Source organism: Podarcis pityusensis (genome assembly GCF_964106645.2).
Source record: "Podarcis pityusensis genome assembly, chromosome: 5".
In the NCBI taxonomy this organism is placed as follows: Eukaryota; Metazoa; Chordata; class Lepidosauria; order Squamata; family Lacertidae; genus Podarcis; species Podarcis pityusensis.
In genome coordinates this window covers 54,548,224-54,566,921 of record NC_138032.1, presented here as the reverse complement: position 1 = coordinate 54,566,921, position 18,698 = coordinate 54,548,224, and the positions used below count along the sequence as shown (strand labels likewise).

The 18,698-nt window shown below is 44.8% G+C and overlaps 1 protein-coding gene and 1 long non-coding RNA gene across 11 annotated transcripts in view; one reads left to right on the top strand and one right to left on the bottom strand.

Moving 5' to 3' along the window:
• Positions 1 to 18,698, bottom strand: part of TACC2 (transforming acidic coiled-coil containing protein 2) — a 168,364-nt gene that overhangs the window by 114,199 nt on the left and 35,467 nt on the right. For 8 of the 10 annotated variants that reach the window (XM_081005179.1, XM_081005173.1, XM_081005178.1 and 5 more), the window contains 2 exons: positions 10,402 to 16,005; positions 8,484 to 8,594 (listed from right to left, as the gene is read on the bottom strand). The exons of 1 other annotated variant lie outside the window; for it this stretch is intronic. In XM_081005179.1, the coding sequence (XP_080861305.1) occupies positions 8,484 to 8,594; positions 10,402 to 16,005 (5,715 nt within the window). The remainder of the gene's footprint in view (positions 1 to 8,483; positions 8,595 to 10,401; positions 16,006 to 18,698) is intronic. One more of the 10 variants, XM_081005185.1, reaches the window with a different exon arrangement.
• Positions 1 to 18,698, top strand: part of LOC308477099 — a 31,029-nt gene that overhangs the window by 9,333 nt on the left and 2,998 nt on the right. The window lies entirely within an intron of this gene.

The window sequence follows — 18,698 nt, the reverse complement described above, 5'->3', positions numbered from 1 at the left end:
TTGATTTGTATACTTCAACAGGACACATACAGACAAACACGCACACACTTTGGTTTGTATGTATGTCACTATCATTAGGGAAAGCAAACTGTTGTGGGGTAGAGTGGGCAGAGAGTTAAACTTGCATTGTAGAGGCCTTGGTTCAAATCCTCATTCAGGCCTAAAACTCGCTAGAAGACCTTGGGCCAGTCATCTTCATTCACTCAAACTTGCCTCTCAAAACCATTGTGAGAATAAAATGAGGGCAATTCCTAAGGATGCACCCCTTGCCTCTTAGAAATAGAGTTTACACAAACATAGCAGAATTGAAACAGTCAAAGAGATAGTAAAATAGTACAAATGCTCTATCTAGGGTGGTCTTGTATTCCTAGGGTATTCTGGAGCAATCCCCATCCCCAATCTAGAAAATCAAAAAGAGAAGATTGGATGGATCACCTTCCTTTTGCTGTATGTTGCCTTGTCTCTAGCTCTAAAAAAATCAACACTGACTCTGGTATGACAAGAAACAGAACTCCTAACAAAGCAAAGCTGTTACTGCTGCTGGTGGAAACTATGATTCCCTCACTTCCTCTAAGATCAATAAGCACTAGGAGCTGGAAAGAAGAGCAAAGTGAATAAAACTTTTGTTTTATGCCAGGTTTCTTTTGATATTTTAGAGCAGGGATGGGGAACATGGGGCCCTGCATGTGTTGCTGGCCTGTCCCCAAAAACCTATGAAGAGCCACAGTTCACCTCTGCTCTGGAGGAAACAACCTGGCTGTGTTCTGTACTTGATTGCTATACACTCAGATGTCCTTTGACAAGAAAGAGTCAGCCATCTGTACTAAAACACCTTCTAGAACTAGCCCTGCCATAGAGCAGGCAGAAGCACCATCGGGTATGGTTAGATGAAGGCACGAACAGATGTTTAATAGTGTAGCAAAACTTTTCTTTTCAAGTGTTAGGCCTAGATAACACATGCATTCTTAATATACTAGTAAGCCGGCACCTGAAAGACAGAAAAATAAGAGGATACACTTTACAGAAGAAACTTACTTTGGCAAAAGGCTTAACCGATAAGTGAGTGATCTGTTGGATTACAGAGAACACTTTGTTGGCATGGGAGAAAAGTAGCTCTTAATGATTAGCTACATAGAAAGCGAAGTTAGCTAACAGTGTTTCCAGTCCCTTGAGGAAGATAATAGCTCTGTCAAAAAGAAAAGATCTGAATTGTCAATGCATTGCATTGTTTGTATTATAGTCTGCGATGATGGCTCCTCTTCACTGGGCATTTTCCTCTATAAAACACCCTTGTGTATTGAAGGACTTTTAAGCTTCCATATCCCAATGTGTGTACCAAGAAGCCTTTATGCTGTGATTCTTGATCTTTGGGTATAAGGGGCACTCCGCACTTGATTTCTACTTTACAGCATGTTATGTAGTCTGTACTGATATGTTAAGCTTTCTGGGGCACAGTGGGAGCTTCATTTTGTAGAACTCATGCTTTGCATGTAGAAATCCCAGGTTCAATCCCAGCTTGTGCCGGTAGACCTTGGAAAAGCCTCTGCCTGTAACCTTGACAGTCAGCATAGATAACCCTGAGCTAATACTGACTAAGGCTCTCTGACTCAGTAGAACACAGCTTCTCATGCTCCCAGGATCACCCCTATGATTCTAGGGTGGCTTGCAGGCATCCCCTTTGAGTAGTAGTATCTGAGAAGTTAAGCGCTCAGTTGCTATGATGCACACGTTCATTTTTCTGCCCTCCGTGAAGTCAAACCAGTTTTGTAAGTTTCTGTAGCACTTCAAGTACTGCACAGCACTTGAAAAAAAGCCCAAATTATCTTCCAGCAAGAGAACCAAATAGGAACTTAAATGAGTACTTTGCGGATAATTCCTGTGACATGACTTGGTAATGGGAAATAGGGGCTTGGTGAACACTCTTAGGCACCCTTTGTGTGATGGGTGATCCCAAAGCCTACCGCTCTGGAACCTTCGGGGCCAACCTGTATAACCTACTTTGGGGGCCCAAGCTGAGAGGGGACAGGAACACCTCCCCTCTCATCTCTAGAGGGATATCTTGCTGCCCCTCCCCTTTGAAAGGGTGGGCACCCTAGCATACTGCAGGCCATACCAAGGTATTTCCCTCACTGTTTTGGTTTCTCTTGCTGCTGTTAAGCATTACAGTGGCCTGCAGTGGTTAAAAGGCAAAGGTAAAGGACCCCTGACAGTTGAGTCCAGTCGCGAACGCCGCTGGGGTTGCGGTGCTCATCTCGCTTTACTGGCCGAGGGAGCCGGCGTTTGTCCACTGACAGTTTTTCTGGGTCATGTAGCCAGCAAGACTAAGCCGCTTCTGGTGAAACTAGAGCAGCACACGGAAACGCCTTTTACTTTCCCGCCAGAGTGGTACCTATTTATCTACTTGCACTTTGACGTGCAGTAGTTAGACTATATCTATTGTTTATTGAACATTCATTATGTTTAAATGACAGTAACACAGCAAAGAGCATTCATTCTGATTTGCTTGTGGGGTGTTTATGTATCTTCCTGTTATTCATTCACCCCATCACTTTCCAAAAGACAAAAAGTCTGCTGCTTGTTTGTTTTTAAGTGCATTTGTTGCACTAGAGTGACAGCTCACTTTAATCTGATTTAATTGCGCAAACCCAAATTTTTGCTATGTGCTTGAATCCCTGCTGCAACATAGTGGCAGTCTGGAGGGACACCCCTAGATTTTCATGAACTACCCTTTTCACTTTGTACTGGGTTCTTGAGGAAATATTAATTTCTTTTTTTGATACTATACTATTTAGCCTCATTCCTCAACTTAGCAGCTATGGGTGTCTTTTTGTACGCCAACAAAATGACTCAAATAGTGCTATCTTATGCATGATTACCCAGAAATAAATTCCAGTGAGTTACAAGGACTTAATATTCAACTCTAGCTCCAATTTTAGCTGAGCATATATGTCAATTTTCCGATACAATTTCTGAAAACTGAAGTGGAGCCTTATATTTAAAACCACTTCCTGCTCATGAATTTAAAACTCTTGGGAGTCATTTGTGGTGACTGAAAATTAGAGCCATGCACATATCAGGAGCCGTGGTCTTGAGGGTTCTTAAGAGCTTTCCCTTTCTGTTCCAATTTGCATCAGTGTGATTCTGGGGTTTTGAATCCCAGAGACATATAAACCCCTGCAAACCTAAGCAATGAAATGTTCCATGTAGCCACCAAAAATCGACTGAATGCTATGAAATCATGACATTTTGCATAGTTTCCAGCTGAAAACAAAAGTTGGCTCAAGACAACTTGAAAGACAGCCAGAACTAGAAGAAAGGATTTGTCATCGTTATCCCCCCCACACACAAAAAATCAGTAATCAATCTGCCTTTTTCATGGGCTTGGTGACAAAATCCAAGAAGTGTTTTTTTGCATTCCATTCAAATATTGTCAATTGTTTATAATATACTAATATTTCAAACCAATAAAACCCCTTTATCGTCTCTTCACGGGGTATGGGATAATGACCTCCTGGTACAGGCTAGCATTTGGCTTTGATTTAGGCTAAAGAACAGGGCTTGGGAACCTGCAACCCTTCAAAAGTTATTGGACTCAAAGTTGCATCAGCTCCAGCCAGCAAGACCAATGGTAAGGGAAGATGTTAACCATAGTCCGGCAACTTCTGGAGAGCCACAGGTTCCTCATCCCTGCTAGAGAAGCATTTGGTCCTATGTATGAAAGCTCTCTTCCTCTCCATTTGTAAATATACTGCATTTCGCCCTCACCTTTGTTTTCTCCTCCTTTCACATTTGCACCTGCAGTGAAGATTCCACCAAAAAGCTACATAGTAACATGAAACCTTTGCATAGCCACCCAAACCAAGCAGATGGCAGGGGCCATTAGAGCACAGCTAATGCAAATCTTAACTCCTGGATTTGGTGTAGAGCAGGCATAGGCAAACTCAGCCCTCCCGATGTTTTTGGCCTACAACTCCCATGATCCCCAACTAGCAGGACCAGTGGTCAGGGATGATGGGAATTGTAGTCCCAAAACATCTGGAGGGCTGAGTTTGCCTATGCCTTGTGTAGAGACTACAGCCATCCCTGAAGGCAATGATGGGCCATTGGGCCCAGCTAAGGTGTGATATCCAGCACCCATGGCTACAGTTAGCCTGCTTCTACATTACTGCTTGCTTGTTAACCATTTTACATCCAGAAATTTCGAGCTGCACTTCCTGGATGAGTGACCACCTGGGAACCATGTGTATCTTGAGTTCTGTGATGGAAGAAAGGCTAGGATATGAAAGCAAGGAAATAAATATTTCTATTGAGCCCTTGCTCTGTGCTTTGTTTGACCAGCTGCTGTTGCTGACAAGCCTTCTTGCATTTCTTCCTAACTTGCTTCTGGCATGCATTCTAGGTTCACGTCAACTCCCTGGGAACCAGCCCTACCCCACCCCCATTTTGATTTCTGTCTTCCCTAGACTTTGAAAGACTGGTTTCCTGCCTTCAGCCTTCTTTTCATTTCTTTTCTTTTCTTTCTTTCTTTCTTTCTTTCTTTCTTTCTTTCTTTTTTGCCAGGCAACCATGCTTCATTCGTTTTGCTTCAGCTTCTTTACTTGTTAAGATCTCTGGCTTGGATTAAACTGTGTCCATCCTGGTCCTATCATATTCCCAACTACCGGTAGTCGTTCCTGACCCAAGTTCCTAATATAGGTCCATCACACTGGAAACTGGTGGAGGGCTATCCACCAGTTCCAAGCACTCTTTTTATAAATTAGCTCAAACTTTTGCCTGTAAATATGCCTAAATAAAACTTGTAGTCAACAGACAATCTGCCTTTCATTGTGAGGCTAACCCACTTGTTAGAAAGTTTCCTTTGAGATGCTAGGGCAGCTTTTCTCTGCATGCTGCGGAAGCTATTATTAGCTGTGGTATTTCTAGAAGGAAGGGAGTGCCTAACAGACCTATCACTGCAGTGAATTTCAAAAACTTCATCTAATCACAAAAGTGCCCTGAACTTGAAAAGTATTATACTGATAATGCCTGTCACTGATCTATAAAGGGGACGAATGTAACGGAAGTGTGCAGACTCTAGAGGAGTTTCTACAAGATGAAGATGTAAAGCAAGCTTCTTACAATATTACAATACCTGCAACATTGGTGCATCGCCTGCTGCTTTGGGGGCCTCTAGAAGGCCAGGATTCTAATCTAACATACACACCCAAACAACACAGAGATGTGCTTTGAGGTGCTGAATATAGGATTGCAGTCTGAATCGGCCCCATTATATTAAATGGGACCTACTTCTGAGTGGGTCCAATGATCAAGAAAGAGGCCATAGAGGAAAAAGATGGGCAGGTAGTCCTGGAAGGTAGTCCATCTAGCAGAAGGAAGAAACAGACCTTAAACCTCTGTGCTATTGTGAGATATCTTCAGGAGAAGAAAAGGCTGAGGAGTAAACCCTACACAAATCCCCACTTTACTCCCCAAGGTGCACTCCATTGTCTTAAGACAGACAGATGCCAACTTTTGAGTTGACATGTACAGGATTGTACAGTTAGTGTAATAGCTGCATCTTCAGCTGCAACAGATCAGAGCACTTTCCATGCATACCAGCTTGGGCATATATGGAAAAATTCACAGTAAAACGCTGATAAATTTTCCACGAGGGCTTCTTTTTGGGGGGTGGGAATCACGAACTGATGTGGAAACGCAGAGAACGGAACTTAAGACTGAGGAAATGAGAGATTCGCCCACCACTACCACAAATCAGGTGCAGCAGAGGATACTGTCCATCTGCCAGCCTGGCCAGAGGCTTCGTTTTGTCCTTCACCTCAGGTGGCAAAGTGTCTTGGGCTCACCCTTGGGAGGCTACATTTGAGTGTAAAAGGGGTGCAGGGAGGGAGGCTCTTACCCCATTCAATTCCAATCCCTTTTAAAGATTAAAGTTACCCACCCAAAGTTGTTTTTCTTTTGCATCTGTGGGGGAGGAGAAGACATGGACTGCCTGAAGCTCTCCTGTATCGCCAGACATGTGAAAAAGCAGCTTGGGCAGGTAAATCTGAACTGGGGAAAATGCCAGAGAGGAAAGAGTTAAGCAGCCACTCCCTGTCTGCCTTATTTCCACTTGGATACAAATTTGGGTTATTAAAAAAAAGCAAAAAAAAAACCCCACTATGGAGGATAGAATGACAGAACACTGAGTAACATAGAAGTTTGAACTTTAAAAAGGTAATTTTCACCTGAATCAGACTACCGGTAATTACTTGTTTGCATCGTCCTCCCTTCCTCCCTCCCTGGCTTGAGTCATTAGGAACTCTTTGTTCTAGAGGTGTTCCTTCTCCCCTGGACAGGTCCCAAGCTTTGTGAAATACTATGCCAGCAAACAATACTCAGTAGCTGCTCTGTGTTTTAAGCAGGCCTGATGAGTCACACACCAGAAATCTCATGCATGCCCCAAGTGTACTTGCCCAAAGTTTTAAAACAGGCAGCTTTTGCCCACACATACCTAAAACTGAAACACACTCCTGCTGATGGCTATTGTAACACCACCACCACCAGGTGGAAAACATTGGATCCAAATGACAGAGGGCACAGGATAGCAGCAACAATAAGAAAGAAGAGGAGGGAAATTCCAAGGATGGTCTGTGGCCAATGTTGCAACATAACATTAGGGTGCCTATAATACTTCAGTGAAAGTAACCCTATGAGTGGGCTGTACAGAGCACTATAAAAAGCAGGAGTGGGCAAACTGTTAGCAGCTACAGCTACTCTTCCTCCTGTAATAAGCAAGTCTGGGCAAAGACAATTTCCCCTCTTAATTGCCTTGGGAAGTCCTTGATTCTTGAATCTCTGCTTCACATTCTATATCCCTATCTCTGCAGCATACAAAACGTACATATCCATAGGCGTGGAGCATTAAAAAAATCTGCAAAAAGCAACAGCTGCTGCCACATGGGACAAATACTCAGACAGAAAAAACAGGTGATAACAAATTCTTGACGCATGTGCAAGCATGAAGCAATGGAGTTATGAATTGCAGCTGCTGCACATGATACAGCCCAGTTTGCCACAGGTATCCAAGTATGCCACCCATTATTTTCAAACGGATGCACACTCTGCCCTTTATTCTCTCTGAGTGTCTTGAGCAGATACACTAGGCTTCAGCAAACTTTTTCAGCAGGGGGCCGATCCACTGTCCCTCAGACTTTGTGGGGAGCCAGACTATATTTTTTTGGGGGGGGGAATGAACGAATTCCTATGCCCCACAAATAACCCAGAGATGCATTTTAAATAAAAGGGCACATTCTACTCATGTAAAAACACCAGGCAGGCCCCACAAATAACCCAGATGCATTTTAAATAAAAGTACACACTCTACTCATGTAAAAATACGCTGATTCCCAGACCATCCGCAGGCCAGATTTAGAAGGCGATTGTGCTGGATCCGGCCCCCAGGCCTTAGTTTGCTTACCCATGAGATACACAAACCAGCTGTACCTTATTCAGAAAGGAAATGTAATACATCTACCATATAATACAGCAATGAAAAGCAAGGAGCCAAAGAACAATGCACTAGGCATTTTGAGGCAGTCAAAAGCTTCAACCTGCATAATTTTTCCTAATGCATCATTTCTCATAAATCTCAGAATTTCTTCAAAGCTGTCAGATATTTCCCTTATGAAATGTCACAGCTTCTCCTCTAAAAAGTAGAAGCACAAAGGGCAATTTGTTTTTGAAGCAGCTATATAGTATATTCCATATGTGTCATACATGCTTACTAAGCAGCTGTTTATTACAAGCCCAACTGGAAAAAGCCACACACACCCCATGTATGTGACAACAGCTAAGGCTACTGTTTACACAACCTGCCTCATACTGTTTATATGATCTGCCAAATGCGCCATATTAATACAACATGAACAGTATTGCAGGTAGGGCAATTCTTAAGTAAGAGGTATCAAAGCTCACATCCCTCTGGAATGGCTTCTGGACACCCAAAAGGTGAGACATTTCCCACCAGCATATCATCATGCAGAAAGGTTCACCCTACTAAAATGTTGTATGTCAGCCAGCTGTCAATGGTGCAAGAAGCTCTTCTCCCCCTCCTCATTTGGAAGTCACACTATCTAGCCTGGAAACACTTGCCTTAATTCCAGATGTGTAAGAGCTGCTGTGCTTACTTGGGTGGAGAGGGAAGGGAGGAGAAGGAATGCAATGTTGCATTAAAACACGCCCTATTATTAATCTGCATGACCCAATGCTGAATCCTAACACTAAAAAAGAGAGTCAACCTTGCTAAATGTCAACTTAAATTATAAGTACCAGTTGTAAGCTGTAGGAACCCCTCCATTTCCTTTTGTTAATTTATCATCACTGGCGCTACAAAGTGGCAGTGAAACCAACATGCCATTTTAGTGTCTGATACATGCACCTGCGAAGAACAATTCTTTAAACAGAGCAGTACCACCCTCTGAAAGAGTTAGTGCTGTTCACTGTACCTTTCTATTCTGACGCCTTCTCTTGCCTCATCTGAGGTGCCTTTGGCTGCTAGCTCTACAGCGTCCTTCTCAGGTACAGCAAGGAGAGAGTGACAGAGCTCAGGAGAATTGCTGAGGTTATGGAAAAAGGATGGACACTGTTAGAGGAGAGGAAGGCCATCATGTCATAGGCTTGAGAATTATTCATACAAAGCTTATCCTAAAATTTGGAGTACATATATTTTTTTAACCTACAAAATACACTTAAGTTAATAATAAAGGTTAATCATTGGCTATCAGTGGGATTAGATTTTTTAAAAAATTAAAATATAGCTCTAGGAATGGAGATAAAAGTTAAGGACTGTAACCAGTGACTAACTTAAATCAATTACCCCCCCCCCCAAAAAAAAATGTACTCCAAGAATGAATAAAGCCACTTCCGGCCTGCCCAGGAGGTGGGGTTGCGGGCTTCACGCCCACCCCCATGTGAGCGGGGGCTGGTTTCAGCCCCCGCGAGAACAGGGGAATCCCGGCCGGGTCTGCCCCCCCAGCCAGCCGATTGGCTGGCTGGGGGGGCGTGGCCTGCCCTATTTAGGGCCGGTGCAGAGGGGGCTCACCCTCTTTTCGCCGGCTAGCCCTCACGTTTTCCCACCCTCCCTCCCTCTAGGTAGGCTTTAGGTAGGTCTCTGACTTTGCTATGGACTTCGGTCTGTCGCCGCAAGGGGCATGGTAGGAATTTTTCAGTGGCGGTAGGCATTGGTAAGAAGGGGTTAAGAGGATGGGGGGGGAGGAACGCCATCACCTCCCCCCAGTGAGCGAAGGGTGGTCCGTTAAAGGACTCCGGGGGGCGTGGCCCTGTCCGAAGCCTATGGAGGTGTGGGCCAAAGGCACGCCCCCGAGCGGTGACCCGGGGGAGCTCCTAGTCGACGTGCCTCGGCAGGAGACTCCCCCGATATAGTGTTAACCCTTCCCCGTGTCTCCAGCAAATGGGCTGGAGCCGGATAGTCGATAGGACCAATGCCTAAGCCAATGCCTCTCATTCCTGAATTCAATAAAGTTGTGGCCTAATTCGCCCAATTAACCTTAAATTATGGTGTCTTGTGTCTTTATTTATCCTGGTGGGGGGCGGGAACTCGCCACGCAATAAGATGCAACCCTAAAACATCTTCCTCACTTCTGATCCTCCAAGTTTGGGAGGAGGGGGCGGAGAGAGGCACATCCTGTCAATCTGCTGATTTTCTCCCTGGCCTGCAGCTTTTAATGGCCCAGGTGCTCCCTCTGTGGGAGAACCAGGCAACCAAAATATCCTGGACATGCAAATCTCAGATTAAAAACCCCGCACATCTGAACACCTATTTTGACTGCAACAATACAATATACCAACTGAAATCCCATTGAGTCAAATGAAACACTGGTTATGTGCTCTTTGATAATAAAGCATTCCATCAGTGGGGCATTTCAGAATACTAGAGCACCTTGGAATAAAAGTTTGAGTATTTCAGGGATATTTTACAACAGCAGAGTAAAAAACCCCTGAAGGCTATACTGTATATAAGAGCTGGCACTTACAAACAAGTCTACACTTCTCAGTACTGCAAGGCTGCCTGATTTTTAGGTATTAGGGAGGGACTGAAAACTAAGAAATCACAGCATGTCTGGGCTCATAAATACGGTAAGTGGAGGGGGTTGCTGAAACTCCAGCTTTGACAGGTCCCAGACTATGTCAATACTCCCAACAACAATGTGCATTTTCCCTAACTAAGACTAACATTTCCTGAGAATAATATTACAGTTTTTCTCCAAGTAGACTGCAAATAAAATAGAAACTATACCCAGCTTAACTCTATGCAATCAGTAAGTGAATCAATCTACCTTCAAGCTTGAACTTCAGCATGCAGATAAATCTCTTTTACGGTTAATTTTAATTTAAAATAGGTACCTTTCAACAGGTAATTCTCTAGGGAGGCTGTGCTCAGATTCAGGGAGTGGAGTGGTTGATCCCTCTTCCTGGACATCCTGAAGGGGCTTCTCATCTGCTAAATTCTCTTCTCTGCATTGATTTGCAGAGGCAGTTTCAGCAGCATCCGTACACACATTTTGCTCCATCACTTGAACAGCTTCTGAATGCTTTTTGGCATCGGTCCCTTGATCACATATGTTGGATTGCAGAGCCGAGTCACCTATATCAGGGACTGATGTGCTGGTAATACCCGTTTTAGGGGTGTCAACAGAAAGACGTGCTTCTGTTTCTGCTGTACTCAGCATGATGTCATTTGCTTCTGCCACACACCCCTCAAGCACACTGGGTTCTGCTTTGCAGTCACCTAAAGAACCACCATCAAGATTTACTTCATTTTTTAAGTAATCGATTAGCCCATGTACTGCTGTGTCTGGTCCTTGCTTTTGCTCCTCAGCATCAGTTGGTACCTGCAGGCATTTTGTACTGTCCATGGCATCCTCCTGCTGCACCACACATGCTTTGTCCTCAACTGTAGTCCCATCCCAAGGATAGTTGCAGCTGGATTCCTTCTGATTTTCACCAGGCAGCACCTCAGACTGTTCCATTTGTTCTTTCTGTGCACAAAGGTCATCTAGAAGAGACGACAATACTGACATGTTCTGTAGATCAGTGGCACTCTCTTGGTTTACCTGGTCTTCACTTGGCACTGGGTCGTGGCATTTGTTTCCATAATGTATTAGCTCTTTAGATAAACCTGGTTCTGCATTACACAGACTAATCAAATTACCTTCCTCTGCCTTTGCAGTGGTAGTTCTGTCAAGATCACTCTTAGGGACGACTTCTGAAGAGGCAGCAATCATTGCAGGCAGGTCATTGTCAGAAGGAGAAGGCAGGTTACAAGAATCTGCAGGTTGCTGCTTCCCTGTTTCCAGACTCATTTGATTCCTATCAATGTCTCTGCTCACAGCACTAACACATCCACTTTCCTCTGCCTTCAGTGTTCTACTGCTTGAGCTCTCCACTTTGCTGTCAAACTTTGGGGAACTTGTCAAAGGTTCTTCACTGAAACCAAAATCATTGATAGGGATCTTTTCTGAAAAGGCATCTGGCAAACTGTATTCCTGAGTGCTTGCCAATGGTTCTTCCTTCTCTTTAGCAGCTTCGTTGAAAACCCCAGCCTCTAAAGGCAACACACAGCCTTTGGTTTTCTGATCACCCTCTGGTTCTCCATTTTTATTGCTTCCATCTCCTTCTTCCAATACTTGCTTAAACTCTGGCATTTCTCTAGGTGCTGGGCTGTCATCCTTGTCACTGGCACTGCTTTCAGCTGAAAGGTGGGGTAGCTCCGTAGTCAGAGCACTGTGAACTGTATTTTCAAATATTTTGCTAATATGCTTCCTGAAATCAAAAAAGCCAATGCCGAAGGACCTGGAAGTCGAAGAATCATGCTGTTTTTCAGAGGTCTTTGCAGGCTGCATGGGAGTCTCTGTTCCCATCTTGGGGATGCTGAAATTCTCTACAAAAACACACTCGCTCTTTCCTGCATTTTCTCCTGTGTTTTCTACTATCTCATTGTGCTTGTCATCTACACAGGTGATATTTGTTGCAACGCCCTCATTACAGCCTGCTTGCTTACTGAGAGATGAAAGACTCAGAAGCCGCTCTTCTAAGCTTGAAAGGCTGAAGAGAGATTCTCCTGAGCTGTCAAACTGCTGGGCTTTGAAGCTGACATCATATTCTGCTCCTTTTGTTTTAATTGCTGAGATCTCGGCCTGCATCTTCTTGAAATTAAACAGTGACAAACTTCCTTTGGACTGCCCGGCCCCAGCAGGGTCCTGTAAAGTTAAGGCACACTCTTCAGAAAAGGAACTTGGGTCGGGAATCACAGAGTCTTTTCCTGGGGCTGTCCCTGTGAGAATATTGTCTGAGTGTACTGCTTTAGGCCTTTTTGAATCTGTTGTTCTTTTGTCTACTGAAGTACCATCTAAGTGTAAGGCTGTAGCTGCTGCTGCAACCTGCAAATCAGGACTGGTCCCAAACAGCTTCTGGCATTCTGTAAGTTCTTTTTGTAATTCATTCACAATACCATGATGCATGCAGTTCGTAGGCTGTTGGCTCACTCTGGTGTCCCAGTCACTTGAAAATGCCGGCAGAGCTATTAAGTCTACTTGAGAGCCAGCCAGCAAAACGTCAGCCTTTTGAGTACTGTCTGTATTGATGGAAGCAATTTCTGTGAGCTCAGGCGTTATAGGAGGATATTCCTTTCTTCCTGCTTTTTCAGCAGCCATGAAAGTTAAGTCCTGTTCATCATTTCTTTTTTTTACAAGTTCATCTTTCGTGGTAATTCCGTCTAATAAATTAAAGTTCTCTTTTATTTCTTCTGCCTCTGAGCCCTTTTCTGCCAACTCTGTAACTTTCGATGGCAGGGCAAGATCAGTCCTGTTGCTCTCAGAAGCATCCTCTGCACTTGGCATTTTAAAATCCACTAGCAAGGTTTGTGGCTGTTCAGCATCAGCAGTGACAGTTTCCTGCACCCCTGGGATACATTCTGCAACACCTGTGTTGTTTTTACTTGTGCTGTCTGTCAGCCCACATAAACCACCCAACTGCTCATTTATCATGTCATTGGGATCTGCTCCTTCATGAAGACTGTCTGAAATCAAAGAATTCAAATTAGGGAGTTCTTGCTTAGATTTGCTTGCTATTTCTTTGTTAAGGCAGCTTTCCTCCACCTGTGGGTTTATTAGAGTTTTCAAGTTGCTGCCTTGCACAATATCTCTTGTGGATTCAGAAATACTTGGCAAAGGTGTGTTTTCATCTGTGACAGCTGTGGAATCATTTTTCATCTCCAGCCCGCAAACTATTGTTTGGGGTTTGTGCAGAATGTCTATAAATACTTTCATTTCACTTTCACACAGTCCCTGAAGGCTGCTGGGTGCATTTAACTCCAGTGAATGCTCTCTCTCAGATGTTTCCCTGGTCTTTTGTTCCTCGGGACCTGCCACGGTTTTAAGGTTGTTGCAATCCAAGTTTCGGAGTTCTGCATTCAAACTGTGCTGTTGATCGCTGCAGAAAGAGGGAAGGGACTGTGAGCTGTCTTTCAGGTCCACTTGTGGAGATGGGATCAAACCATCCTCCACTTGTTCCACATCCACAACCTTGCTGGGAAGAGCTTCTAGAGATGCTTCAGTCTCACTGCTATTTAGTGGATAATTAGGCTCCCATATGCTGCCATCATGTAAGTTCCCCAGCGTCTGCTGCTGGCAATCAATCTCCACAACCCCTGAGCTGCCAGAATAATCCTTTTTCATACTTTGGTCATTGGCTTCAGTCACTTGTTCCTGCTGCTCTTGCTGCGGGGAGGCAAAGTTGCTTTCGAGTTTCTGTGCCAAAATGGTATCGGTTGCCTGACTTTTCATTTCTGTTTTGTATTCTTCATGCCTGTTTTCATTCCCCTCTTTCTCATCTGCAGTACTGCTTTGCTCAGCAACAATCACAGGTACACAGTCAGCATCACTGCCACCTATCTGGCTGGTTTTTTTGCTTTCAGAATGGGATGTGTCCTCCTGGTTTCCGGCTTTTCCTAATGCAACACATTCAGCAATTGGTGCCCATTCATTTATGTCCAGAATTGCCAGCTCTGCTTCAGGAACTGGTGTTTTTTCTGCCAATGTTGCATTGCCCTCAGATGTTACGTCATGCGTAGTGAGGCCTTCCAGCTCCCACACACTTCTTTCAGCAAGCGTGCCCTCCCAGGATCCCTCTTGCTTATTTTGCATAACATCATTGTCCTCAGACCGCAGCAGCAGTGAACCATGTGCCTCTTCTAAACAAACTTCCTCTGCCATTTCACAGGCAGGGAAGCTGAGCGGCAGGTCTTCTGCGCTGGGGTTTAAAAGATCACAGCTCTGTGAGCAATTTTCCCCTTGTAAACTTGGTGCTTCAACAGACAGAAGGCTTTTATCCTCTTTGTCGCATGTGTCTGTTTTCTCTCTCTCCGAACCCTGACTCAGTTCTGGCAAATGATCTTCGGGTGCATTCAAACTATGTTCTGAACTGAAATCCTTCTCTGACGGGTCGCGACTGGCATCCTTTCTGAAACTATTTTCTAGAGAGCTCCAGTAATCATTCCAGTTACCATCAGGGTTGTCTCGTCTTTTGTCAGTATCAAAGGAGAGCAGCGTCCCTTGAGAACAGACTGCCTCTTCACCTGCAATCGGACTAGTTAAAACTGGCCTCTCCTGACTTCCACCCTCTCCCAAAGAGAGCTCTTTGTTTTCCTCAGATACTATGTTTTCTTTTTTAATGAGCTGTGGAAGCTCCGTGTCACTGGTGAAGTCTTGTGCACTTCCCCCCAGTGACAGCCCTTTATCTACCACAGAATCTTCCTTCATCAAACACAGAAGCTTTTCTGGGTCAACCACAGCAATGTTTTCTCCACATTCAGTTAGTAAGGTATCATTGCTGCTGGCTGGCTCTGCTCTGTTCTCAGACGCAGGGCTTTCTTTTTGCTTTTCACTTTCCTCACACAAAGGGGACCCACTGGAAGGCTCAGAGGCAACCAACAAATCCACAACACGACTTTCACTTTTGGTAACAAGTAGGGTTTGGGTTTCAAGACTTTGGGCTTGATCGGGGCATTCCTTTTCAGATGGAGAACTCTCGTCCTTCTCTCCTATCATGTTTGTCAGGGGCAGATCTGAAGCAGTAAATGACAAGCTAGGCATTGCAGGACCTGCCTCAGATTGCTCCTTCTCATTCTTGGGGAAAACTTGGTGGGGTTCCTCTCCTCTGCTTATTGCTGCATCACTGCTACATTCACGAATGGTGGCACTGAACTCATCAGAACTCAGACCATCAACAACTGCTCCATATTTTTCAACGTGCAAACCTCCTGTTGTGTGATAATTTGGGATTAAGGTCTCCTTTTCCATTGTCAGGCTGTCTGCACCATCTGCATTCTGTCCATCTGGTTTTACCACAGCCTGCTCTTTGTGACCCACTTCCAAAACTCCTGCCTCTTGGCTGGTCTCTTGAATGTTACAGTCGTCTCCCTCTGCTTCCCTCTTGGGTAATGGGATGACATGTGCCTCTCTCTTGCCACCCGTCTGTTCACTCTGCTGTAATGGGTCTAATTCAGTTGAGGTGACTGGTGCAGTTCCAGCTCCTGGAATCCAGCCAACATCTGGCAAAGGAGTCAGTTCCAAAGCAGCATTACCTGGATCTCGCTCATCCTTTAGTGGAAGAGGGATAGCGGGGTGCTCTGTATCAGAGTAACTGTCCAGAGATACAGCAGGAACACTGCTTATGTCTTGGTCATTCACAGAGGTTGGGCATGACACAAGGGCAAGCAACCCCGCATGGCTTCCTTCAAGACTTGCTGCAGCGTATTCTTTAGGATGCTCCGCCAAAGGCGGGCTTTTGTCTTTTTCTTCCTTGGCCTGTTCCAACATATCAGACGTGGCTTGCACTCCTCGTTCGTGCAGGACATTCCCCACTGCTGTCACATCTGGTGGCATTACAAGTGCGCTTGTGCTGGGAGATTCTTCAGCAACATTGCTATGGAGGCCTTCGTTACTTAGGCTGCCAACAATGGAAATGTTTATATTCATTTCAGAATTGGCAATGGAGTGCAACACACATGAAAAAGAAAGACTCACACCACAGAGGTTTCAAAGCCATGCAGGCGCATGCACTGAAAAGCTGGGATGTCTGCTTTCACGAGGCAAGAGACGAGAGACATCAACTTCAAGAATAATTCTGAGGGAATAGTTACATGGAAATATACTCCTACAGCATTTCCTGCCGTCTGTCACATTAGATATGTGGGTTAACTTTCTACAGATCTTTTTCAATCATTTAATAGATGCATGCTGCTTCTCTTCCTTTGCTTCATAAGAGGCATAAAATAAATCCTAAGACGAATGGAGGACATGGAAAACTCATCAGAACAGGGTTGAATTTCAGAAGGGAAACTGCAGTATGGAATGGCAATATTTTTTCTCAGGTTTGAAAGGTTACGAGGTTCAAGGTTAATCTAGCTATATATCTTCTTGTTGTTGAACATTTCTGGGAGAAATTCAATGTAGCAGTGTGGCAACTGTTCCATCAAGGTAAGCATTTCAGTTTGCCAGACAGAACGATCCCCCCTGTGTACTGTTCTGGGGTTTTTCCACACCCCCCAAGTCATTGGGGGGGGAGTGCAGAGGGAGGGGGAAAGCACCGTTGCTTAGTGGATGTCCTTGTACGGGCTTCTGCTAGTGGGACTCTGTATTTCCCTAAATTAAGGCTACAGTCTGAAACCAACTTACTATAGAGTAAGACCCAGTGAACCTTGTACGACCTTACTTTGGAGGAAATATGCTTAGGATTCTTCAGAACTGTGCTCTGACCCAATCAGTTGGAGCGACAGTGCGGCCATGCCTCCATCAGTACCATTCTTCTGACATAGTGTGCTCAAGCAGCCAATGACTTCTCCTGGGTGGCAGCTCCAGCTGCTCCAGTCACTTTAAGCCCCTCCACCTGTCCTTGGAGGCAGTGGGGGAGGGGAGAAGAAATTCTAATGATCTGACTCTCTCTGGGACTGTCTCTTCCACCTCCGTGCTTTCCTGCAGCTCTTCCCCCACCTCTTCCTGCATCTCTGACTGCCCAGACTCTTCCTCTTCTCCCTGTCTCATGGGTGGCACAGAACCACACAAATCACTGGCCCCCTTTGATGGACCATCCTCCTGCCCCCTGCCCACTCTTTGGACCCCCTGCTTGTCCCTGACAGTACTGAGCACTGAAAAGAGTTAGTGCCTACATATATCAAGGGGAAAGTGGCTCCACAGACTGGAAACTTCCATAGAAAAGTGTGCTCCCCCCCCACCTGTTTGTCACCAAACCTGTTTTGGCAGGCTATCGCACAAACAGAAAGGCCTCATCCTAAGATCATAATAGCTGAGCAGGTCTACATGAGCAAAGGTGTTTCTTCAGATAACCTGGTCCCAAATGGTTTATGGCTTTATAAACCAACAACAAAATCTTAAACGTGGCCTGGTAGCAAATTGGCAGCCAGTGCTACTCTTTCAGCAGGCGTATTACATGGTCATGGCAGGCTGCCCCTGTTACCAGTCAAACTGCTGGGTTTTACACAAACTTCAGCTTCTGGACCAACCATAAGGGCAGCTCCACACAAAGTGCATTACAGTAGTTCAGTCTTGAGGTTACTAGCACAATCTGTCTCTGCCCAATACCAGCCACAGCCAGTGTACTAGCCAAAAGAGGTTTTCCAGTGAGCTTCCAGTGAGACTGGTGATTGAAAAAGCGCCTCCAGACTATGCAACTGTTCCTTAAGGAGGAGGGCAGCCCTATCCAGAACAAAAAAAGCTGCTATGTCCTAGGTCCAGAAGCCTCCAACCCACAGACTTCCATCTTGTCAGCTTCAGTTTGTTGGCTTGTGTCCAGCCCATTACTATGCCAGGGCATTTGCTCAGGACTGGCCCAGCTGCACCAGATTTGGTGGTAACCAAACCCCAACTGTAGTTCTACTGTGCTAAGGAAGAAGCAAAGCCACAGGGACTGTTTTCTATCTCTTTCACTCCACCTATGCCAATGTGACACTGATGGGTACTTTCCTTGTTTATATTGCACAAGTGGTGATCAACAAACAAGATGTCGCAATATGTTTCTAGCCCCTAGCAAAGAGGACCATGCATTAGAAGTTTTATAAAGTACCTAGAAAAGAGTTGGCCCTTCCCTTCCCTTGGGGTCTCTTCCAACTCTACGATTCCTTTCTTTCTGAGGGCTCATGTATTACAAATTAAACAAGTGTGGGGAGACAGTATGGTTTTCGATTTTGATAGCATAATAGCCTTTCAAATAATATTTGCAAGGGTGCATTGTTCCCTATGCTTCACAGCTTCAAAGCAAAAGCTATGGGTGAAAAGCCCAACATTAGGGATATAAGAACAAGACTCCAGTAGACATAAAGCGAGTGACAAGTCCTAATAGAGTTCATGTTGTTAACTGCAAATCTTTCTAAGTCTCTGATCCTAATCAGTGGGGCTTACTTCCAAATAAATGTGTTTCAAGCTGGGATGCATACAAGTCACACACCCCCCCAATATCTATATATATATATATATATGGATGGGCCACATTACATTTATGCTGCTAATTGCACATACCTACATCATATAAGATCCAACAGCTCCAAGCACATTAGGAGCACATTAGTGGGAGCATTCTCCTGAATGTAGAATTACAAGTTCATGACCTGTCTGGCCGCATGCTAA